General features: G+C 35.3%; 1 protein-coding gene across 1 annotated transcript in view; it reads left to right on the top strand.

Moving 5' to 3' along the window:
• Nucleotides 1–4,707: 4,707 nt before the first annotated feature.
• The window catches only part of PKN2 (protein kinase N2), a 90,391-nt gene continuing 68,812 nt past the window's right edge, over nucleotides 4,708–26,286 (top strand). The window contains exons 1-2 of the mRNA XM_052636930.1: nucleotides 4,708–5,000; nucleotides 24,865–25,019. Of these exons, the coding sequence (XP_052492890.1) occupies nucleotides 4,769–5,000; nucleotides 24,865–25,019 (387 nt within the window). The 5' untranslated portion in view covers nucleotides 4,708–4,768. The remainder of the gene's footprint in view (nucleotides 5,001–24,864; nucleotides 25,020–26,286) is intronic.

The raw sequence follows: 26,286 nt of genomic DNA, 5'->3' as shown, positions 1-26,286 counted from the left end.
CTTCTTAATATCTTCTGCTTCTGTTAGGTCCATACCATTTCTGTCCTTTATCGAGCCCATCTTTGCATGAAATGTTCCCTTGGTATCTCTAATTTTCTTGAAGAGATTTCTAGTCTTTCCCATTCTGTTGTTTTCCTCTGTTTCTTTGCATTGATCACTGAGGAAGGCTTTCTTATCTCTCCATGCTATTCTTTGGAACTCTGCATTCAAATGTGTATGTCTTTTCTTTTCTCCTTTGCTTTTAGCATCTCTTCTTTTCACAGCTATTTGTAAGGCCTCCTCAGACAACCATTTTGCCTTTTTGCATTTCTTTTTCTTGGGGATGGTCTTGATCGCTGCCTCCTGTATAATGTCACGAACCTCCGTCCATAGTTCTTCAGGCACTCCGTCTATCAGATCTAATCCATTGAATCTATTTGTCACTTCCACTGTATAATTGTAAGGGATTTGATTTAGGTCATGCCTGAATGATCTAATGGTTTTCCCTACTTTTTTCAATTTAAGTCTCAGTTTGGCAATAAGGAGTTCATGATCTGAGCCACAGTCAACTCCTGGTCTTGTTTTGCTGACTGTATAGAGCTTTTCCATCTTTGACTGCAAAAAATATAATCAGTCTGATTTCGGTGTTGACAATCTGGTGATGTCCATGTGTAGAGTCTTCTCTTATGTTTTTGGAGGAGGGTGTTTGCTATGATCAGCGCAGTCTCGTGGTAAAATTCTGTTATTCAGTTCAGTTCAGTTGCTCAGTCATGTCCGACTCTTTGCGACCCCATGAACCGCAGCATGCCAGGCCTCCTGTCCGTCACCAACCCCCAGAGTCCACCCAAACCCATGTCCATCGAGTTGGTGATGCCATCCAACCATCTTATCCTCTGTCATGCCCTTCTGCCCTCAGTCTTTCCCAACATCAGGGTCTTTTCAAATGAGTCAGCTCTTTGCATCAGGTGGCCAAAGTATTGGAGTTTCAGCTTCAACATCAGTCCTTCCAATGAACAACCAGGACTGATCTCCTTTAGGATGGATTGGTTGGATCTCCTTGCAGCCCAAGGGACTCTCAAGAGTCTTCTCCAACACCACAGTTCAAAAGCATCATTTTTTCGCCACTCAGCTTTCGTCACAGTCCAACTTTCACACCAATACATGACCACTGGAAAAACCATAGCCTTGACTAGACGGACCTTTGTTGGCAAAGTAGTCTCTGCTTTTCAATATGCTATCTTAGGTTGATCATAACTTTCCTTCCAAGGAGTAAGCATCTTTTAATTTCATGGCTGCAGTCACCATCTACTATAGTTTATCTTAAATTATTGATTATGTTGTATTTATTTCCTGTTCCTGTCCAAAAGGTATTTGAGCCATGTCACAACAGAAGATGGGAGTAAAATATGGTTACTAAAAATCCTTTTAGGAAAGGAATCAAACATGGTAACTACATATGGTTTACATCTAATATCTAATTCTAACCAGTATAGTTGCTGTGATTGAATATTAATTTTGCCTTTGAGCTTCCTGGACTATGAATTCTCTTTATCAGAAAGAGGAAAGCATGACTTCCGTAGCAGTGATAGATTTTCCTGAATTCTGAAAGAAGAATATTAAATAATTATATCCTAATCAACAAATCATTAAGAAAACAAAACAGAACCACTCTGCCAGGCGTAAACTCTGCTGTCAAATTGTTCACAGTCTTTGGAGTTGTCAGATAAGAAAAGGAATACTTGTTTAAATAAAATCCACAGTATCAGAGTACACAGGAGAGAGGCATTTAATCTAAATTCTAAGAGAGGGCATAGGCAGGAAATTCTTTTCCAGGGAAAAATTATCGTAAACTTTGAGACAAAATTAAAGTTGACTAAGAAAAGAAGGGACTAGGAAGAGATAATTGAAGGAAGAAGGAAACCATTACACCCTAAAGGTGCAGCATGTGTATTAGCTAAGCCAGAAGAGATTGTCTTTGGCAGTTAATACCTGTAATTTGATATGATTGGAGTTTAGGGAGCAAATTGAAAAGAAGTAGGAGTTGAAGTTGCCCAAGGGTAACTGGGTGACTGTATGTGTGTGCGCGTGTGTGTGGTTGTTTTTGGGTTTTGGCTTGTTTGTTTGTTTTTCTTTTGTTTTTGAAAGTGATAGTCCTTGTCTGACTCTTCCTGACTTCATGGACTGTAGCCCTGCAAGCTCCTTCATCCATGGATTTATCCAGACAGAAATACTGGAGTGGATTGCCATGCCCTTCCCCAAGGGATCTTCCCAACCCAGGGATCCAACCCAGGTTTCCCACGTTGCAGGCAGATTCTTTACCATTTGAGCTATCCAGGAACCCCCTTTTGTTTTTATTAGCCTTTAAATATTAGTACCACGACTTCCAAACCCTGCCATAGAACTCTGTAGGGTGCCTCAGCAAACTCTCAGGAAGCTGCAGTATACTTAAAAAATTTCAAGGAAACACAGTGATACCATTTGTTGCATACCATGTGAGCTAACCAGAGTCTGTAAAACTTCAATATTAAGGTTATTCTACAACCCATATGTACTGGCAGAATAGGAGATCAAGGGGGGAATGTCCAATCTGATTTCAAGTTTTGAGAAATTCCACGTTACCCAGTGGGCAGATCCTGTTAATAAGTAACTAGTTATTAAAGAATGAAATAAAAATTAATTTTTCTTTCAATGTGTATTATTTAAAACAGATACTAAATTATTACAAGTATTGATTAAGTTATTTAGACTTACTACTTAATAAATGGAATTGTTAGGTATTTCTTTATACCCCTAGTCTATGGGGCATAAAGAAAAAATTTCCTAAGACACTTAAGTTCTGGATTAGTACCTAGTATTAAAGTACAGATTTGTGAAAGCAATTCATGTGGTATTTTCTAAGTCTATAAAGATAGAAGCAAAAATATCAGTTAGCTTAAACTTCTTCATTTAAGAATTGTTTGCCTCAGTTTACTTTACCTGAAGCTAGACAACAGAAATTTGGGATTTTCTGTTTTTATAATAGTCCTTCGTATTTGATGACCAGTCAAAGGTGGATTTATAAAGTTTGGGAACTGAAGAAATAGATGATAGGACTTACATTCCATTATAAATAGTGACAAACCTAATAGACATTTTAGTCCAGATAGGAGATCACTCTGTTTGTATTTAAGGCCAGTTGGTGTAGGTCACCTATTTCAAGAATTTGTAAGAGCTATGGTACCTAGAAATTGTACTTACAGATATGAAATCTTATTTGTTCTCCTCTTTTTTTTTTGGTCAGAGTTTCAAAGGAGTTCTTGGCCCTAAAAGTTTAAGAACAAGTTTATACGTCAACTATATACTTCATTTTTGGGCTTCCCAGGTGGCGCTTGTTAAAGAACGCTGCCTATCGATGCAGGAGACAAGAGACTCAGGTTCAGTCCCTGGGTTGGGAAGATCCCCTGAAAGAAGGCATGGAAACTCACTCCAGTATTCTTGGCTGGAGAATCTCATGGGCCAAGGAAACTAACTGGTGGGCTATGGTCCATAGGGTCTCAGAGAGTTGGGCACAACTGAAGCGACTTGGCACACACATACTTCATTTTTTGCATAGTATGGCTGTTGGCACCAGGTAAATTCGTACCAAAGCAAAGACAAAGTCCTGGTCTTTGCATCTGTTAACTCACTATTTTGCAAAATACATGTTTTTCAGAGGTTAAGAATTAGACATAATTCTTGCACCAAGAATTTAAATAGAAATAATTTTATGGGTGTGATGAATTCTCAAAAAAATAAAAGAAAATCTTTTAATTGCTTAGATCTGTGGTTCAAAAGATGCATAAAGGGTGAACTCTGTATCCTTCACAAACTTAATTCCTCGTCCCAAAGGTAAAAGTTAACTTAAAAACCAGTAGTGTTATAGTATTCGAATTTAAAATAGTGAATGATGTATCAGTACAAATAGCCAGAACATGTTTTCTTGTTTTAAATATGGATTAGATGTGCTTACCTGATTTGATTTTCATTTTAAGATGAATAATTGATACTTTGTATTCTCTTAGCTTCTATCAGTAGGATATGGTTTAGACATTTTTTTTTAGTAGTTATTTTTATGTGATGTCAACCAAATTATCAATTGGGATAGTTAGCCATGAAATATATAGAGTTCTGAAATAGTTTTCCCAAGCCCTAATGCTTTTAATTGCTTAACTAAAAAGTGGTCATAAGGATATAATTTTATTTTTGCAAATATTATTTTATTTTTAAGAGATTTCTTATAGAAATTATAAAATTATATTTTATCTTACCTATGGAATTTAATAATAATCTTTACTTATTAAGTGACTATATACTGGGCCAGGAATTTTATTTGAAATTTCACATACAGTATTTTAAATTACCATGTTACCTCTGAAAACTGCCTAATATTTAGATGTTGCAGGCAATTAAACTGAGTATTTCAAAGGTTAAATAACTTGCTCAACATTCACTGGGTAGGTGCTGCTGGAATCTAATTTGGGCTTGTGGAATATCAAACATCCACTGTTTTTAAAGCCCAAAGATGCCTTTATGTGCAGATGTGTTTATTTTAATGTAAATTTGTCAGGTAATGCTATTTAGTGAGTGGGCAGAGATTTTGAAGAATTGCCTTTAGTACAGTTTTATTCTTATACTGAATATTTTACTGAGCAAATAACTTTTTCTAAACTCCCACATTTGTATTTTTTTTTTTTTTTTGTAGAGCGATTCCCGAAGTCTTCCTTTTTCTGAGAATGTGAGTGCTGTTCAAAAATTAGACTTTTCAGATACAATGGTGCAACAGAAATTGGATGATATCAAGGATCGAATTAAGAGAGAAATAAGGAAAGAACTGAAAATCAAAGAAGGAGCTGAAAATCTGAGAAAAGTCACAACAGATAAAAAAAGTTTGGCTTATGTGGACAACATTTTGAAAAAATCAAATAAAAAATTAGAAGAATTACATCACAAGCTACAGGAACTAAATGCACATATTGTTGTATCAGATCCAGAAGATGTTACAGGTATTTTATTTGATGTTTATATAGTGTACTAACAAGAATGTGTTATTTTACAAATAGTAAGATTTTTGCCATATATAGTCTTTAGCCTTAACGAAAGTACAGGGGCTATATTTTCTCCTACAGTTAAGGTCTTATTTATATTTTATTCAGAAGTGCATTGAGTTGATGGATGTGAAGATTAAAATATTTACTTAGAGATGAGTAATTCTGCTGTCTATTCTCTTACTCTCTGTCACTAAGACATTACTTATTTTCCATATTTGTGTTTTGTATTGGATCAACCACATGCTCTTACCTGATTCATTCTTGTGATCAGCAGCACGAGTTTGCCAGATGACTTTTTAAAGTTAAAAATGCACTGTATGACCAAGGGATATTTTTATTTTTTTGCAAATGTCGTTGTTCAAACCTGTGACCTCTGTTCTTTGTGCTCTAAGTGACTGAATTAACACCTTACACTACCAGGCATTTTGTTTAAAAAAGAAGAAAAACATTAAAAAAGCCAAACGTTATTTTTTTTCCTTCAGTATAGAAAATGAAAGGAAAATACAACCTATAAGTCCAGCTTAAGATCATAATTTCTAAACAATAGAATTAACAGATGTTCATGTTGGAAATTTTTCAAATGGTACAGAAAGTAAAAATAGAAAAATGACCTCTATCCAGTCTAGGCCCTCTCCCTAAAGGTAGTATTGCTTTTTTGTTGTATATCCTTACAGAAAAAAAGTCTGTGTTTGTATCATTGTTCATCCATTTATATTTATACATTCTTTCTAAACCTTTTTACTTAACAAATCATATAAGACACATTTGATCTAATAGTTTTGTCTTTGCAAAGAAAATATTGTAAACTAGTAATTTAATGTCTATAATCCTTAGTTTATTTATTTGCAAAGACAAAGAGTGGTATATGTAGAATGATGTATCTAGCACCATAGAAATTTTAGAAGAACCTGTGTGATTAGCTAAGAAAAAATGATATAAGTAAAATTAAAGTGAAGAAAGTAGATAAATTTGATTAAGAGCCATAAATTGCCAGTCTTAAATGTTGTACTTCTGATATTCCATGTACTTGATAGAACTTGTTTTAATACATTCCTTTCAACATCTGGGACTTACCTTAGGGGTTTCATTTGGAGATTCAATGTAGAGATTTTAATCATGTAAGAATAATTAAATCTTAAAAGTGAAAGAAATCATAAAGAAACCAGTCTTCTTATTTTAAGAGCTGAAATAATCCCAAAGATGTAAATTAATTTGCCCAGAATTACAAAACTAGCTAAAGAACTCTTCAGTCTAGTATTTTTTTATCCACATGTTCAATAATTACATTATAAATGGAAATTTGTATTATGAAATGCTTTTTTTAGCAATATCATATAAACTTGGAAATAGCCTGTTCTGCTGGAACTCTGCCGAGCTCTACATTCTTTGCCCATTACTTCTTTAGGAGAGTTCTAAAATAAGAAACTGTGCTGGAGCTTTAAACTCCATTTAGAGAAAACATTTTGCTAATCACAGAATACCAATAACTCCCTTCTAATTGGAATATAAAAGTGTTTTTGTTACACAGAGATAGCCCATTTGGTTTCCCAAGTCATTTTTAAAACAACTTTACTGAAGTATATAAATTACTTCTGATAAAACGCACATATTTTAAGAATATGATTTGATGTGTTTTAACAAATGTCTATATCCAGGTAACCATCACTACAGCTAGGGATCCTGACCATCACTTCAGTGGTTCTCATATAGTATACATAATAGTCCCCGTCGGTCTCTGATTCCCATCCCTGGGTTTAGGTAACCACTGGTTTGCCTCCTATCACTTTAGATTAGACTTGTCTTTCCTAGAGTTTCATATGAAGAAATGACCTTATAGACCTTCTGTCAGATTTCTATTCTACCTCAACACTCAATTTGGATATTGCTGAACCCTTCCTTGATTTTCTCTGATTCTTTATTCTCTACTCTGCTTTGTCCACTCATTGTTGTATTATGTTGTATTACAATTTATTTCTGCACATTTTAATAGTACTTACTAAACTGTATGATCCTTGAGGACAGGACCATTGTTTTTATTCAGGTATGTTCAAGGTTTATCATAAAAGAGTGGAACATAGTAGGTATTTAGTTGTGAATATTATATCTCAAAAAAAATCCCAGTAAATAACAATCTTATATTAGTTTTTATAGTTACAATGATACCAAACCATAATTTATCATGGTGTTTTATTTAATAACTTGGGGAATAAAACCATAAATAAAGTTTTAGGATAAATATTTCCAGAAACTTTCTTTGCTGTTCATTTGACTTATCAGATAATTACAGGGCAGATGTTCTATGAAACATTTCTACTGTTACTTCTTAATGCTTAAGTTTGTTGCAGTGAACTTGACAAGTTGGTTAAAATTTGAATGTATTAAAAAAATAGTTCTCTTTGCAAATGCCATATGCACACATCTTGGTGATAAGTTTTTTTTTTTTTTGCTTTGTTTTGTTTTCATTTTCTCTTATAACTTACTTGACTGCATTAAAATCAACAAAAGCACAGAGGATTAAGGTAGTTGATCATTAATTTTACTTCAGATTGCCATGAAATTTTATGTTTTACATCATATACTAAAGTGGACAAAATCATTTAACTTGATTAGATCTGCCATAAAGAGTGAAGGACCTGGTGTTTGCTTTCAGTTCTCTAAAGTATGTGGATTAATAAGTATGTGCAGAAGTATTTGGCTAATTCCTGTTGACTTGAGGGTATGTGAGCAGAATGAACAATTCAAGGAGAGAAGGATAGAATATAAATTTGCATTGTATATATGATTGCCATGTAAGCAGTTAGGAGACCTGCTTTTAACTCACTTCTGCAACAATTAACTCCTTTAGCCATTAGTTTCTAATTTGTAAAATAAAGACATTTATAAGATAAAGTTTAAGACGTTAGCCATAAAAGTCTCTGAAATACTGCTTATTATAATGTGAAGATGATCATTTGAAACTGTTAATGTCTGAAATATATGTGTTCGTTTATTCTTGAGTAGCCAAAAGTGCATTTTTTTATGTTCTCTTCATGTTTGTGGTACTATAGACTTCCTATTCATCTTCCATAATACTTATAGGATAGTCTCATGGAGTATTGTTATTATTCCCACTTGGAAATTAGAAATGTATTGTAAAATGAGGCTGACTGTACTTTGTGAAAAAAGTTTTGGATCTCTGTAAAGTGGATTTGTAATCTAGGTCATAGTTGATAACTGTAATTCTAAATATTTAAGAAAGAACTGATTTTCTGAATCTTTGGAATCTTATATGTTATCCCTAAAGAAGAGGACAAGAATATTTCTCATATTTTATTACACATAACTAATAATTTGTATAGTTTAAATCCCTCTGTTTTTACCTTATTTCCTTCTCTTGCCCTCTTCCCATTTCCATTTTCTCCTACCCCAACAAGCTTAGATTGATTTTTTGCCATTTGAGGTGGGGAATGTTTTCTTTAATATGTAGAATATTCAGAAAGGAAGTATTGATTTAGTATAGAACTAATAGTGTTGGAATTTTGTGTGTGGTTTTGTTTGTTTTGGCCAAAGCGCATAGCATGCGTTATCTTAGTTCCCCAACCAGGGATTGAACCCATGGCCTCTGCAGTGGAAGCACAGAGTCCTAACTATCAGACTGCCAGGAAATTCTCTGGAATTTTTTGGAATTAACTTTGGAAACTTCTCAGTTTCTGAGCTGTATCTGTATTGAGGGAGCCAACTTAGTAACTAGAATGTAGTTTATGAAGTTTCTCTCAAATGAGTACAGGTGAGAATTTAAATTTCTTTTTTATTATTGGCCTATCCACCTAAATGTAGCATAGAAATTATAGTTGACTTTTATGTTTATTAAAATGTGTAGCTTGATTTATTATGCTATTTCTACATAATCCTTATTTCTGATTGAATTTCTCATTTTGAGGTAAGCATATGTTGAATTAAGTTGTGAACTCCTAAGGAAAGGATTGCCATTAGGTTGGTAACTATAATCATTAATTAACAAGTCACTTTTAATGCCTCTGGATTTATTTTCTTGTCTTTAAAATCATGAAATTAGTTGATTCATAGACATCTAATATGTGAATTCTTGATGATATATTTTTTAAAGTTAATACACAGTAAAACGGATTCTTCCTGAGTGCCTCATTCAATGAATTTTAATACACAGATAGGTTCATCTAAATACCTCCACAATCAGGAAAAAGGGCAATAGTATCCCTTTGTAGTCACACCCTCTTCTACTCCATATCCCCTGGCAACCACTGATCTGTCCTCTGTCACTTACAGTTTGCTTTTCAAGAATATCATATAAATGCAGCCATAAAGTTTATAACCTTTTAAATCTGACTTCTTTCACTCAGCATATTTCTGTGTGAGATTCATCTAGGTTACTGTGTTTAGCAACAGTTTATTCTTTTTTACTGCTGAGTAGTAGTCCATCATATAGATGCACCACAGTTTATCCATTCTTCTACCAGGAACTTTAGCGTTCTTTTAAATTTTTTGGCAGTTATCAGTAAAGCTGCTATAACTGACCATTAACAGGTTTTTGTTTGAACATGTTTTCAGTCCACCTTGGTAAAAACTTAGGTGTGTGACTGCTAAATCATATATTAATATGTTTGATAATATAAGAAACTGCCAAAGTGGTTGTATTATTTTTCCAGAGTGTCTATATTATTTTTCATTCTCACCAGCAATATATGAGAGTTCCAATTGTTCCACATCCTCTCCAGCACTTGGTATTGTTAATGTATTATTTTAAGCTGTCTAACTGGTATGTAGTCATTGACCATATATATTATTGTAATTAGGAAGAGGAAAGAAGAAAAAATGGCACCATCTTAAGCAGAATTTATGAAACAATTGTGCATGCTGTAGGTACAGAATGTAGGCCTTTTCTACCAAGAGTTAGGCAATAAGCAGTTTTTGAACATTAAGGTGTCATGTAACAGATGAATGCAGTTATGAAATTTTAATGCCTAAGTTGCTTATTTTAAACAAAAAAAATTACAGCCCACAGTCTTGTTTCTTTCTTTCTTAATCTCAAGATCATCAACTAAGTTTTGCTTATTTCATATCTGTATCACCTAACATCATGCCTGAGAGTAAGCAGGTCCTCATTACCTGTTTGTTGAATAATCAAAATGAGTTATCTTTTAAGTCTGTATATTAAAAAGCAGTCTTTGAGTTGCAGATTGATCAACGACTGTCAAACTCAGCTTTGTGCTTCTCCCTGAATCTTAAGTTGCATTGGATTTGTTGCTAAAAAAGCCCCATTTTCCCATCTCCTATGTGAGTTGGCCAGGGTGTAGTATAGATGTTTCTGCCACATGTCAGATCACCCTCAGAGCTCAGAAGGATTTATAGCTACCGAGTGGTTCTATCCAGCTTCCCTGGTGGTTCAGCCAGTAAAGAATCCACCTGCAATGCGGGAGATCTGGGTTTGATCCCTGGGCTGGGAAGATTCCCTGGAGAAGGGCATAGCAACCAGCTCCAATATTCTTGACTGGAGAATCCCCATGGACAGAGGAGCCTGGCAGGCTACAATCCATGTGATAGCAAAGAGTCCGACATGACTAAACACAGCACAGCACAGTGGTTCTGTCATTTCTTAGAGATTTTTTTCCCTATGTTTTGACTCCAAGCTTCAGTCGTCAGTTTTGTTTTCACAGTTGGAGCTCAGTTTCTGGCTTTTATAAATTAGCTCTGGGCCTTCTCAGTACTTCATTCCTTTTTAGTGCTGAATAGTATTCCATTATATGAATATATTATGTTTTCCTTAGTTATTCACCAGTTGATGAGACATCTGGGTTGTTTTCATAGTTGACCTTTTATTATTATTATTATTATGATACTGCTGATACGAACATTCACATAAAACTTTTATATAAACTTATCTTTATGTAGGTATTTAACTTTTCTAGAGCGTTTTATTTCTTCATGTGGATTTAAGTTACCGGCTGGTGCCATTTCTTCTCAATCTGAAAAACTTTTAATATTTCTTGTAAGAAAGATCAGATAGCAATAAATTCCCGCTATCTTTGTTTAAGTGGGAATTATTTCACCTTCCTTTTTGAAGGATAGTTTTGCTGGATATAGAATTGTTGGTTACCGGTTTTTCCATCTAGGACTTTGGCTGTGTCATCCCACTTCTGGTGGTCCTGTATCCTTTCATATGAGGAGTCTGATGTTCATAGTTATTGCTCTGTATGTAGTGAGTCTTTTTCCTCTTGCTGCTTTCAAGATTTTCCTCTTTGTTTTCAGTTTTTAATGCTTTGACTACAGTGAGCTTAGGTGTGAATTTCTTTGTATTTATCTGGGGCTTCTTAGGTGTGTGGATTAATGGTTTTCATCAAATTATGAAACTTTCTGGCTTTCATACATTTTCTTCTCCTTTTTCTGTTTCTGGTATTTCTGCTTAATTAAAAAGCATCACTACAAACAAAGCTAGTGGAGGTGATGGAAGTCCAGTTTAGCTATTTCAAATCCTGAAAGATGATGCTGCAAAAGTGCTGCACTCAATATGCCAGCAAATTTGGAAAACTCAGCAGTGGCTTCAGGACTGGAAAACGTCAGTTTTCATTCCAATCCCAAAGAAGGGAAATGCCAAAGAATGCTCAAACTACCGCACAATTGCACTCATCTCACATGCTAGTAATGTAATGGTCAAAATTCTTCAAGCCAGGCTTCAGCGATATGTGAACCGTGAACTTCCAGATGTTCAAGCTGGTTTTAGAAAAGGCAGAGGAACGAGAGATCAAATTGCCAACATCCGCTAGATCATGGAAAAAGCAAGAGTTCCAGAAAAACATCTATTTCTGCTTTCTTGACTATGCCAAAGCCTTTGACTGTGTGGATCACAATAAACTGTGGAAAATTCTGAAAGAGATGGGCATACCAGACCACCTGACCTGCTTCTTGAGAAACCTATATGCAGGTCAGGAAGCAACAGTTAGAACTGGACATGGAACAACAGACTGCCTCCAAATAGGAAAAGGAGTACATCAAGGCTGTATATTGTCACCCTGCTTATTTAACTTCTATGCAGAGTACATCATGAGAAATGCTGGGCTGGAAGAAGCACAAGCTGGAATCAAGACTGTCAAGAGAAATATCAATCACCTCAGATATGCAGATGACACCACCCTTATGGCAGAAAGTGAAGAGGAGCTAAAAAGCCTCTTGATAAAAGTGAAAGAGGAGAGTAAAAAAGTTGGCTTAAAGCTCAACATTCAGAAAACAAAGATCATGGCATCTGGTCCCATCACTTCATGGCAAATAGATGGGGACACAGTGGAAACAGCGTCAGACTTTATTTTTTGGGCTCCAAAATCACTGCAGATGGTGATTGCAGCCATAAAATTAAAAGACGCTTACTCCTTGGAAGGAAATTTATGACCAACCTAGATAGCATATTCAAAAGCAGAGACATTACTTTGCCAACAAAGGTTCGTCTAGTCAAGGCTGTGGTTTTTCCTGTGGTCTTGTGTGGATGTGAGAGTTGGACTATAAAGAAAGCTGAGCACCGAAGAATTGATGCTTTTGAACTGTGGTGTTGGAGAAGACTCTTGAGAGTCCCTTGGACTGCAAGGAGATCCAATCAGTCCATTTTAAAGGAGCTCAGTCCTGGGTGTTCATTGGAAGGACTGATGCTAAAGCTGAAACTTCAATACTTTGGCTATCTCTTGTGAAGAGTTGACTCATTAGAAAAAGACTCTGATGCTGGGAGGGATTGAGGGCAGGAGGAGAACGGGATGACAGAGGATGAGATGGCTGGTAAGGCATCACTGACTCCGTGGACATGAGTTTGAGTGAACTCCAGGAGTAGTTAGTGATGGACAGGGAGGCCTGGTGTGCTGCGATTCATCGGGTTGCAAAGAGTCGGGCATGTTTGTTGGGGTTTTTCCCTGTGACAGCATAGCATAGTCACAGACAGTGATGGGTTAGATGTTATGGTCGAATGGTTTGGGTCAGATAATCTTATACCCTTTGCTGGTAGGAATGCAAAAACAGTACAGTCACTTGGGAAGACAGGTTTTTTTTTTTTTTTTAATTGGAGTATTGTTGCTTTACACTGCTGTGTCATTTTCTGCTATACAGCAAACTAAATCAGCCATACATATATACTCCTTTTTTTGGATTTCCCTTCTAGTTAGGTCATCACAGAACACCAAGTAGAGTTTCCTGTGCTATACAGTAGGTTCTCATTACTTATATATTTTATACATAGTAATGTGTACGTGTCAATCCCAATTTCCCAATGCATAACACTCCCCCACTTCCCCTTCTTATCCGTTAATTTTTTTAATACATCTTTGTCTTTGTTTCTGCTTTGCAAATAAGATTCCACACATATGTGTTAACATTAGTTTTCTTTCTGACTTACTTTACTCTGTATGACAGTCTGAGGTTCCATGTACATCTCTGCAAATGACACAGTCTTTTCTCTTTAAATGGCCGAGTAATATTCTATTGTATGTATGTACCACATCTTCTTTATCCGTTCCTCTGTTGATGGACATTTAGGTTATTTCCATGTCCTGGCTATTGTAAATAGTACTTCAGTGAGCACTGGGGTTCATGTATCTTTTGGAATTATAGTTTTCTCTGGGTATATGCCCAGGAGTGGGATTGCTAGATCATGTGGTTCCTCTTGTTTTTAGTTTTTGAGGACTTTCCATACTGTTCTCCATAGTGGCTGTATCAGTTTACATTCCCACCAATAGTGTAAGAGGGTTTCTTCTCTCCATACTCTCTCCAGCATTTATTGTTTGTAGATTTTTTTAATGATGGCCATTCTGACCAGTGTCAGGTGATATACCTCATTGTAGTTTTGATTTCCATTTCTCTAATAATGAATGATGTTGAGCATCTTTTCATGTGTTAGCCATCTGTATCTTTGTCTTCTTTGGAGAAATGTTTAGGTCTTCCGCCCATTTTTTGATTGGGATGTTTGTTTTTTGGAAATTGACCTGCATGAGCTGCTTCTATATTTTGGAGATCAGTCCTTTGTCAGTTGTTTTGTTTGCATCAATTTTCTTCCATTCTGAGGGTTATCTTTTCTTATTTATGGCTTCCTTTGCTGTGCTCAAAATTCTCCAAGCCAGGCAACAACAGTACATGAACCGTGAACTTCCAGATGTTCAAGCTGGTTTTAGAAAAGGCAGAGGAACCAGAGATAAAATTGCCAACATCCGTTGGATCATTGAAAAAGCAAGAGAGTTCCAGAAAAACATCTATTTCTGCTTTATTGACTATGCCAAAGCCTTTGACTGTGTGGATCACCACAAACTGTGGAAAATTCTGAAAGAGATGGGCATACCAGACCACCTGACCTGCCTCTTGAGAAATCTGAATGTAGTTCAGGAAGCAACAGTTAGAACTGGACATGGAACAACAGACTGCTTCCAAATAGGAAAAGGAGTACATCAAGGCTGTATATTGTCACCCTGCTTATTTAACTTCTATGCAGAGTACATCATGAGAAATGCTGGGCTGGAAGAAGCACAATCTGGAATCAAGATTGCCGGCAGAAATATCAATCACCTCAGATATGCAGATGACACCACCCTTATGGCAGAAAAAAGAACTAAAAAGCCTCTTGATGAAAGTGAAAGAGGAGAGTGAAAAGTTGGCTTAAAGGTCAACATTCAGAAAACTAAGATCATGGCATCTGGTCCCATCACTTCATGGGAAGTAGATGGGGAAACAGTGGAAATAGTGTCAGACTTTATTTTTCTGTGCTCCAAAATTACTGTAGATGGTGATTGCAGCCATGAAATTAAAAGACGCTTACTCCTTGGAAGAAAAGTTATGACCAACCTAGACAGGATATTAAAAAGCAGAGACATTACTTTGCTGACAAAGGTCTGTCTAGTCAAGGCTATGGTTTTTCCAGTGGTCATGTATGGATGTGAGAGTTGGACTGTGAAGAAAGCTGAGTGCTGAAGAATTGATGCTTTTGAACTGCAGTGTTGGAGTAGACTCTTGAGAATCCTTTGGATTGCAAGGAGATCCAGCCAGTCCATTCTAAAGGAAATCAGTCCTGAATATTCGTTGGAAGGACTGATGTTGAAGCTAGAACTCCAATACTTCAGCCACCTGATGCAAAGAACTGACTCATTTGAAAAGACCATGATGCTGGGAAAGATTGAAGGTGGGAGGAGAAGGGGATGATGAAGGATGAGATGGTTGGATGGCATCACTGACTCAACGGACATGAGTTTTATTAAACTGAGTTGGTGATGGACAGGGAGGCCTGGCATGCTGCAGTCCATGGGGTTGTAAAGAATGAGACATGACTGAGCAACTGAACTGAACTGAACTTGCTGTGCAAAAGATTTTAAGTTTAGTTAGGTCCCATTTGCTTATTTTTATTTTTGTTACTCTAAAAGGTATATTAAAAAAGATGTTGCTGCAACTTATGTCAAAGTGTTTTGTACCTTTGTTTTTCTCTTAAGAGTTTTATAGGGTCTGACCTGTAACCCACAATCCTATCCATGCTGTTTTTGTAAAATACTAAGAAAGTTCAATTAAAGGTTGTACTAGTTATAAATTACTTAAATTGATAATGTTGGATGGCATCACTGACTCAATGGACATGAGTTTGAGCACACTCAGGGAGATAGTGGTGGACAGAGTGGCTTGGTGTGCTGCTATCCATGGGGTCGCAAAGATTGGACTCAATTTGGCAGCTGAACAGCAACAAGGAGGTTTTAACCATGTCGTATTTTCTACTAACTTCTAGAGTGGTATTTCAAACCAAGATGGATTTTTCTGGGCTTCATCTGAGAATTTATAACCTCATTACCATTTGGATAATTACAAATCTATAAATGAAATCTGACGTTTACTATAGATTTCTTTCTCTCTTTTTTACTTCCAGTCTTCAGTGTAAGTCAGTTCACCAAGCCTGTAGATTCTACCTCTGACATAGGTCTTGAATTTGTATTCTCAATCCTCACTGCTAAAGCCTCCAAGTTCAGGTTTAATCCAACCTAAACAGTTCTACCAATAATTTTTACGTAGTATTCAGTTTTGATCCTGTTGCTTTCTTGCTTTAAACCTCTCAATGACTTTCCATTCTTTATACAATAGAGTACAAATTTGTAGCATTACAGATACCCTTCATATAATCTGGGCTCTGTCTCTTACTTCAAATCTGATGCCGTTTCTCCCAAATCTAATTTTCCCATCTTTCCTACCATTTATATTTGCTTTCTCTCTCTATTTTAAAAAAATCTTTCTTCACATGTGTGTGGGGTGTTTGTGTGTTTGTATGTGTGTGTGTATTGGCAGAGTCTAGGTGGTGGGAATATGGGTGCTCACTACACAATTCTTTGAATTCTTCAGTATACTTGAAAATGTTAATGTATTCACACATATACTATTTAGAAATGGACACACATACCCCTTTATGTAAGTATATAGACTGTATCTTCTAAGCTATTTGAGAAAAGGAATTTTTTTCTCAAATCCTTTGCACAGTACCTGAATGTTTATGATGTAACCATTTCCCTGTGTTAAATTCCCTTTGTTCGAAATATCTAGTGTGGTTTCTGTTTGTCAACTAGACTCTTAATGGTATACCTTCTTTCCATACCATGTAAGAAATTTAGAATAATTTCAGTCTACTTAACTCCACTTATGTGCTATCATCGTTCGTATTCTAGTTCTATCATTGTATCTTCAATTCCATAAATCAGATTTTTATTTTATATAGTCATTGTTGGTTTACATTTATTTTCCTTGTACATCATTTCTTCATGCTTCTCAGACCTTCCTTCATTTCTTTTTCTTCTTAAAGGTATAGACTTTAGAAAGATATTTTCTCTGGTATATCATTTTAGGTTGGCATTTAATTTCTGTCAATAGCTGTAAACTGTTATTTTATGTCTTCTGGATTGCCCTGTTGTTGAATAGGCAGCTGCCAGTCTAATACTTAAACTGTGCTGATATTTTTCCCTTTCTCCCTAGCTGTTTTTAACAAGCTATTTGTCTACAGTGTTCTGTATAATGGTATAGGTTTCTTTTCATTTGATCTGCTTGGGATTTGTTGGGTTCCTGAATCTGAGATTTGTGTGTTTCATTGATTATGAGAAGTGCTTAGCCCCTCTCTTCAATATTGCTCCTCCTGTATTCTCTCTTCTGTTTCATTTTGGTGCTCCAATTAGACAAATAGTAATTTCTTCAAGTCTTTGTCCATTTCTCCAGTAATTTCTTTCTGCGTGTCCAGTTTGTTCTTGACCATGTATATTATATTTCTAATTCTGCTGTCTGTCTACCTATCTATATATGTATATTTCTTTACTACTACAATTCATGCTTAGTTTTGTTAATCTTTGACAGTCTCTTGCTTTAGTCATTCTTTTGATACCTTTTTAACTTAACTTTACCTATAAAATATACTTTTTCACATTTTGTGCAACATAATGACAACAAATGAAATCTTTGCTATGCTACTCCTAGTTTTTTTCTCACTCATGGTGAGTTTCTTTTTCTGCCTGTACTTTGTGATTTCTAATTGTTGTACGTTTTCACTGGAACTTTATCTATGGGAATTATTTTACTGCCTGGATTTAAAATGCCTTCTTTCAAGAAGGATTTGCATTTGTTTCTATAACGTGCCTGAAAGCATTGTTAATCTGAGGCCAATTAAAATTCATGCTTAGTTTTGGCAGGGTCTCATAGATAGTATGGTTTCCTGCGTCAAACCTGTATGAGAGCAATAGGAATTTTTTTTTTTTAAAGAATATCCATTTCCCTTCCCCCAGGCACCCCATGCCAAAGGCAAGTCAACAAATTCAGCTGTTATGGATGACAACTTTTGAGGTTCCTGTCTTTAATCATGTTTTTCCTGATCTGACTGACTACTTTGTAAGAGTCCTTAGGCCTTTTCTTGAACTCTTATTAAAATCCAAGCTTTACTTCATTAGGATGATGAGAACCCAATAAGTCCTTTTGTTCAGAAAAGCAAGACCATTCTCAGAAGCACAGAGGTACAAATGTCCACTTATATCTGTCCTGGATTTCTGTCACATGCACCATGAATCCACTGCCTCCCTCCCTAGGCCCCAAGTGCAAGTAAGTCTGAGAAATCTTGCTTTTTTGTTTTTATTTTCCCCTTAAGCTTCCTCTTAGTATAAGCATGAAAGAAGGAGATTACGCGTGGAGTATTAAGTTAGTCAACCTACCTTGTCAGGTACTTAAAGACTTCAAATATCTCCTAGCTAATTTATTTGAGGTGTTTTGTAGCACTGTGATTTTTTATAGCTAATTGTTATCTCTTCTAGAGTTATTTTTTGGGAATTATAATTTCCTAGAATGTTCTCCGAAGATATCATACACACAAAAAGACAATTACAGGCCAATATCACTGATGAACATAGACACTAAAATCCTCGATAAAATACTAGCAAACCAAATCCAGCAGTACATTAAAAGAATCATACACAATGATTAAGTGGGATTTAGCCCAGGGATGCAAGGGTTTTTCACTATACACAAGTCAATCAGTGTGATACACAACATTAACAAATTGAGGAAAAAAACTGATCATCTCAATGGATACAGAAAAAACTTTTAATAAAATTCAACATCCTTTTATGATAAAAATTCTCAAGAAAATGAGGATAGAGAGAACATACTTAAACATAGCAAAGGCTATATATGGCAGTCCCAGAGCTAACCTCATACTCAGTGGTGAAAAGTAGAAAGCATTTCCTCCAAGATCAGAAATAAGATTCTCACTGCTTTTATTTAACATCATTTAGTACAGAGTTGGACACGACTGAAGCGACTTACCAGCAGCAGTAGCAGCAGCCAGAGCAATCAGAGGGAGAAAAAAAAAAAAAAAGAGTGCAAATTGGAAAGGAAGAAGTAAAACTCACGGTTTCCAGATGACACTGTGCTATACATAGGAAGTCCTAAAGATGCCACCTAAAGATGCTCTTTGATGAATTCTGCAAATTTGCAGGATACACAGTTAATATACAGAGATCTATTGCATTTCTATACATTCACAGTGAACAATCAGAAAGATAAGGAAACAATCCCATTTACCATTGTGTCAAAAAGAATAAAACAACTAAGGACGCAAAAGACCTGTATTCCAAAAACTATAAGATTCTGATGAAAGAAATTGGAAGATGACACAGATGGAAAGATATACCCTGTTCTTGAATTGGAAGAATCACTATTATTAAAATGACCATATTACCCAAGGTAATGTACAGATGCAGTGCAATCTCTATCAAAATAACCAATAACATTTTTCACAGAACTAAAACAATTTTAGATTTTACATAGAAACACAAAAGTCCCTGAATAGCCAAAACAATCTGACAAAGAACAGAGCTGTAGGAATCAAGCTCCTTGACTTCAGACTATACTGCAAAGCTACAGTTATCAAAGCAGTATGGTACTGGCACAAAATCAAGGAAATAGGATAGAAAGCCCAGAAATAAACCCATATTCTTATGGTCAATTAATCTATGACAAAGGAGGCAAGAATATACAATGGAGAAAAGACATTCTCTTCAGCAAGTGGTGCTGGAGAAACTGGACAGCTGCATATAAAAGAACGAAATTAGAACATTGTCTGTCATCATGTACAAAAATAAATTCCGAATGGATTAAAGGCCTATTTAAACCCCAAAATGTTAAACTTCCAACAAGAAAACAGGCAGAACACTCTTTGACATAAATCACGGTGATTCTTTTTTGGAACCCTCTTCTAAAGTAAAGGAAATAAAAGCAAAAATAAACAGATGAGATCTAACTAAAAAGCTTTTGCATAGCAGAGGAAACCATTGACAAAACAAAAAGACAATGTATTGAATGGGAGAAAATGTTTTCAAATGATACAACTAATAAAGGATTAATATCCAACATACGTAAACAGCTCATACAACTCAGTGCTTTTTAAAATTTTTAAAATAGCCCTAAGAAATGAATAGACACTTTGCCAAAGAAGAAATGCAGATGGCCAACAGGCACATGAAAAGATGCTCATTATTGCTAATCATTAGGGGGATGCAAATCAGAACCACAAAGAGGTATCACCTCACATCTCTCAGAACGGCTATCATCAAAAAGCATATAAAAAAACATGTCTGCAAGGAGATGGAGAAAAGGGAATCCTTGTACACTGTTGATGGGAGTGTAAATTGGTGGAACCACTGTGGAAAAAGTATGGAGATTTCTCAGAAATAATATGACTCAGTAATTCCACTCCTGGGTATATATCCAAAAAAAAACCCCAAACCACCAATTAAAAAAACTGCATGCACCCCAATGTTCATAGCAGCATTGTTTATAACAGCCAAAGTATGGAAACGACCTAAGTGTCCATTCACTGATGAATGGATAAAGAAGCTGTGGTGTGTATATGTGTGTGTATATATATAATGGAATACTACTCAGCCATAAAAAAGAACGAAGTTTTGCCATTGTAGTCACATGGATGGATTTGGAGGACATTGTGCTAAGTGAAATAAGTCAGAAAGATAAATACTATATGATACTGCTTATCTGTGGAATTTAAAAAGTAAGACAAATGAATATAACATAAAATAAGCAAAGTTGTTGATAACAGAGAACAACCTAGTGGTTCCCAGTGAGGAGAGAAAAGTAGGGGGAGGGCAGTATAGGTGTGGGAGAGTGAGGTACAAACTGTTGCGGGTAAGCTAAACTCACGGATGTACAATACAACGCTAGTATTGTATATTTTGTAACAACTATAAATGGAAAGTAACCTTTAAAGATTGTATAAAGTTAAAAAAAATGGAAATAAACTAGAGAAAGTAGCAGGTTGAAAGAGAAAACAGCTGAGATCTAAAGAATATAGCACAGTGTTTTCCTAACCTCTAAATGAGTAAAAAGTGGGCTTTATAAAACAAGACATTTCTAAAGTTGAATTTCTGACTTGGCATATACTTGTGACTTTTCAAAATTACTTAGCCTCTCTGAGTATGCTCTTTTATTTGTAAAATGAGGTTATATTACAAAATTTGTGAGTTCCTTTGGAGATTAGATGGCAGAAATTTCGGCTGCTTAACTGAGCCCTGACATGTAATTTTATTGAGCCCTACAGTTTAGCCTAAGCACTATTCAGGATTTATCTTCACAATAACACCCAATTTGTGGTTAGGTAATTATAACAGATATTAAGTATCTGATTAAGATCACACCAATAAGTAACAGTCACAGGATTTTAACTCAGACATTCTGACCTCAAGAACCCAGACTCTTAACCATTGTGTTCTTTCTTTCTTTTTTTAAATTTTATTTATTTATTGGCTGTGCTGGGTCTTTGTTGTTGGGTGCGGGCTTTCTATAGCTGCAGCAAGTGAGGGCTAGGTACTCCTTGACTTGGTGTATGGTCTTCTTGTGGAGCACAGGTTCAGGTAGTTGCGGCACACAGGGCTTATTTTCCCTGTGGCATGTAGAATCTTCCCGGATCAGGAATTGAACCTATGTCCTTTGCATTGATTGATAAGCGGATTCTCAACCACTGAACTGTCAGGGAAGTCCACCAGTGTGTTATTTCTTATGTTCTTAAAATTATTTTAAAACTCAAGATGTAGTTTTCCGTGGAAACAGTATTAGACATTATAGTATTATTACAAATTCACCGACTGATTGAATGGATATTTCAGTGTCCTGGACAACGTGCTTTAATGTGCAAGAATTTCTTATTTAGTATCTTTAATAGTTTATAATCTAGTTTCTATGTAAATGCTTACGGAGACAAGGGATTTTATTACATTTTTAAGGTAAACCATTTAATTTTTAGATAACTCAAATTTATAAGGAATTTCTCTTTTCCTGTGTTAAAAGTTTTCCTACCACTACCCTTACCCATTGTTTCTAATTCTCTACGCTTTGAAAAGATTGTGAAAGGACAGCTTCTTTCATAGTTTTTTAAATGTTTAGGCAAGAATCATTTCTCTTTCTCACTGTAGACTAAACACCATCAAATATTTTATAAGCAATACATTTCCATGCGTGTCTCTAGTGAGGACCTTTTAACTCTGATTGCATTCCAGTTCTTTTAAAAAATGTGCTTACTAGTAATTAACTTTATGTACCAGATTTTGTATAATTTTAAGTTTTTTCCAAGAGTCTTATGTCATTTATGTTTTAAAAACAGGGGAAATAGAGGAAAAAACATAATTGTTCACAAATCTGAATATACTTTTTAGTCATTACTGTAACCTTCATTTGATTTATGTATTCAGCAAACACTTGTACACTGACTAGTTCTAGTTAATGTTTATTGGATTTATTATGCACCCTGCCCTTTTCTAAGCTCTTTACACATAACATTTAGTCACAATAATTCTGTGGGGTAGAGGTCATTTTCACTATTTAGCAGATGAGAAATACGAGGCACAGAGCTATTAGGTACTTTATCCCATATCTCATGGTTTGTACTAAATCTCAGGGCCAAAACAGATTCAGACCTAGGCACAACCCCTGAAGTGTGTGTGTGTGGGTATGTAATACCGTAGGAACTTCCCCAGTGGTCTAGTGGATAACACTCCACACTACAAATGAAGGGGGCCTGGGTTTGGTCCCTGGCCAGGGAACTAAGATTACACATACCACAGCCAAGCCTGTGTGCTGCAACTCCTGAGCCCACACACTGCAGCTGGAGAAGCCCTTGTGCAGCAACAAACACCCAATGAAGCCAAAATACATAGTAAATAAAAATATAATAATAATTAAAGGAATTACTTCTTAGCAATTAAAAAAAAGAATTTAAACAAAATTTTAATTGTTTTAAATTCTTTTTGTTTAAAGAATTTAAAACAAATACCATAGACTGTGGTATTAAAACAAAATACCATAAACTAGAAATTTGTTTCTCATAGTTGTGGAGGCTGAGAACTCCAAGATTAAGGTGCCAACATAGAGTTATAATGATGGCCCTCTTCCTCATTTGTAGACATCTTTTCACCATATCCTCACATAACTAAGGGAGACTGCCATTATGACCTCATTACTCCTGAAAGCTTCACCTCCAAGTTTTCTCACACTAGAGATTCAACATATGAATTTTGGGGGTGAACAAACATTCTGTCCATAGAAATATGTTTAATAGTTCTTTTGTGTGCCTGAAAAATTATCTACCTTTTATAGTAGTTTTAAGTGTATGTCACTTATTAAAAAAATCAACTTTTGGAGCAGCTCATTTGTAATATGAGAGTTCAGTAACAATAAAAACCATTCATGAATTTCATCCTTGTGGCTCAGAGGTTAAAGCGTCTGCCTCTAATGTGGAAGGGGTTCAATTCCTGGGTCGGGAAGATCCCCTGGAGAAGGAAATGGCAACCCACTCCAGTATTCTTGCCTGGAGAATCCCATGGACGGAGGAGCCTGGTGGGCTACAGTCCCCGGGATCGCAAAGAGTTGGACACGACTGAGCGACTTAACTTTCTAACTTTCACTTTCTCATAACTCTAACTTTACCTATTTCCTGACGTGTAAAGTGTGCCTAATATCTGTCTCAAATGGTTGTTTTTCTTAAAGAATTAATATGCATATATACACATATTTGTGTGTACAAATTATACTGTTAAATGTGTAAGTATACACACAGGGTCTAGGATACCTGTTTACAAGACTTATAAACGGCTAAAAGGTAGCATAGCACAGCAGTTACTAAGCTAGACTTTGGAACAGAACTGACTTACTAGCTGTATGACCTTGGGCAAGTTTCTTAACTTCCCTGTGCTGTAGTTTTTTTTCTGTAATATAGGTATAATACTTGTTACAGGGCTGTTATGAAGCCTAGAGAGTCAAGAAAGTCTTTAGATCGTTACACCTTGTAAAGTAGCTATATAAATTATAAAATGGTATTATTTTTTATCAGTATATAACGTATCTGTATTTTTGTAAGTTCATTAACTTTGTGTGGATAAAACACAAAATCGTGAACTTCAATATGAGGAATTTTAGATATGTGGTCAAATTATTAGGTGTGTTTGAGCAATAATGGATAATCAAGAATAATTAGAATGTTGTATTTGAAGTTTTTGTTTCCAAATAAAAGTACCATGGTATGCTTTATGAAAAGCAGTGGACTTGAATTTTTGGTCTTCCTACACCCTCTGCCATCCTAGTAGAAAATAAAATGTGAAGGCTTTATGCATACACTTAGATTATTACTTAATTAATGCTAGTATGATATTTGAAGTACCCTTAGTCCTGTTTATAAGTAATTATTTTAGAGTTTGTTTGAGAATGCTTTATTTTCTAACCAACAGATTAGTCAAAATGATTTGATTTAATTATAAAGTAATTGTGCTAGTAAAACTTTGAACAGTGATTAAACTCAGACTCCGGATAGTCACTTCTATAGTATCCTTGGCAGGTGGTCCTACAACTCCACTTGAATATTTTCCTGACTTAAATTCTCATATTATCTGTAAGCATGAAAGTGAAAGTGAAGTCGCTCAGTCTGTCTGAATCTTTGCGATCCCATGGACTGTAGTCTACCAGGCTTCTCTGTCCATGGGATTTTCCAGGCAAGAGTACTGGAGTGGGTTGCCATTTCCTTCTCCGGGGGATCTTCCTGACCGAGGGATGGAACCCAGGTCTCCTGCGTTTCAGGCAGACGCTTTACCCTCTGAGCCACCCGGGAAGACCATATAATAAATTCTCATATTATCTGTAAGCATAAGGAGATTCTGTTTAAATGACTTTAAGCTTATCTCAAACTTTATAATTCTTTATTCTTTGAAAATATTAACCTGCAATTTTAAGCAGCAATTCATCCTAGTAAATAATTTTTAACATGCTCTTTGACTTACAGATTGCCCACGGACTCCAGATACTCCCAGTAGTGACTCTCGTTGTTCCACCAGCAATAATAGGTTGATGGCCTTACAAAAACAATTGGATATAGAACTTAAAGTAAAACAAGGTGCAGAGAACATGATACAGATGTATTCGAATGGATCCTCAAAGGTAAGTACAGTAAATAAATGTAGGTGTATACTGTTGATTCTCGTTATTCACAGATTTCCCCATGTGTGAATTAGCCTACCTGATAAAATTTATTTGAAACCCAGAATCAGAATTTGTGGCACTTTCACAGTCATTTGTGGACAGGGTACAGAGGTATAAAAAATTTATCTGATGTGAATGTTCACAGTCGATGTGAGCAAGATGATACTCTTTTTGTTTAAGCTCTTATACTGTAAACAAGTCTTTCATGGTTTTTAGTACTACATTTTTTGCATTTTTATGCTTTTCATGATTTTACTGCTTAAACACTGTATTAGGATTTCTGAAATCTCTTTAACCTCCAAATTTATAAGTATTGACATAAAACAAGTTGGAAACTGAAGATTTCTAAAGTAATACTTTCTAAATTGCTTATTTCTACCAAAATCAATTAGTACAATTTTTTTAAGTGGAATTGTCTGAGTAGAGGGTGCAGAGGAACTGTCCATAGAAAACTGCAACTTTTCTGTAAATTTCTAGTTGTTCTGTTAATGAAACAAAAAATTTATTTAAAAAGATTTAAGCTATAATGAGTTTTCCATCACTACATATAGAGCTTTAAGAAAGAACAAATGAAAAGAGAAGACATTCAATTGTTAATGATTGGACTCATCTTTGGGTGCTTAGGGCATCTGGTATGGGCATGTTACTCCTAATTGAAAACCAGTGTTATAGGGAGCACTTGTTACTAATGGGAATGTGTCCTTTTTCTGAGATATAATGTGAAAGAGAAAATGTTAGGAACAACGAAACCAGTTTAACATGAAGGTCCTTTCCAGTCTCAGATTCTATAGTTTTATCATTTTCAGAAAGTTTTAGAAAGGTGGATTTATTATAAAATCCACCCTTTTACTTTCTATTTATTTATTTTAAAGGTTTTTGTCTCTGTGAATTAGTTTCTTCCATATTTTAATAGAGATTTCATAATTTCAGAATAAAAGTGAGTAGGAATTTTTTGCTTTTAAGTTTAGCAGGAATTTAAAATTGGGGGAAGAGAAGGGGACAGTGGGAGTCTTTGCTTGGAGATATGTACCCTACCTACTTGTGTGTGTTTATGTTATAAATAAGATTTTTTTAAGCTTAATTGTGAAAATTAGTTTCATTATATGCCATATTTAAAAATAATTTTAAAATTATTTTTGGAGAAATGTATTGTTCCTACTTGATGTATTATTTACATGATCTAATACTTAATAGTATACTACTTCACTAACTTTGAACTTTTATT

This window comes from Budorcas taxicolor, chromosome 3, assembly GCF_023091745.1.
Source record: "Budorcas taxicolor isolate Tak-1 chromosome 3, Takin1.1, whole genome shotgun sequence".
NCBI classification, from domain to species: Eukaryota; Metazoa; Chordata; class Mammalia; order Artiodactyla; family Bovidae; genus Budorcas; species Budorcas taxicolor.
Note: the sequence above shows the minus strand (reverse complement) of the source record. Positions and strands in the feature narration are given on the sequence as shown.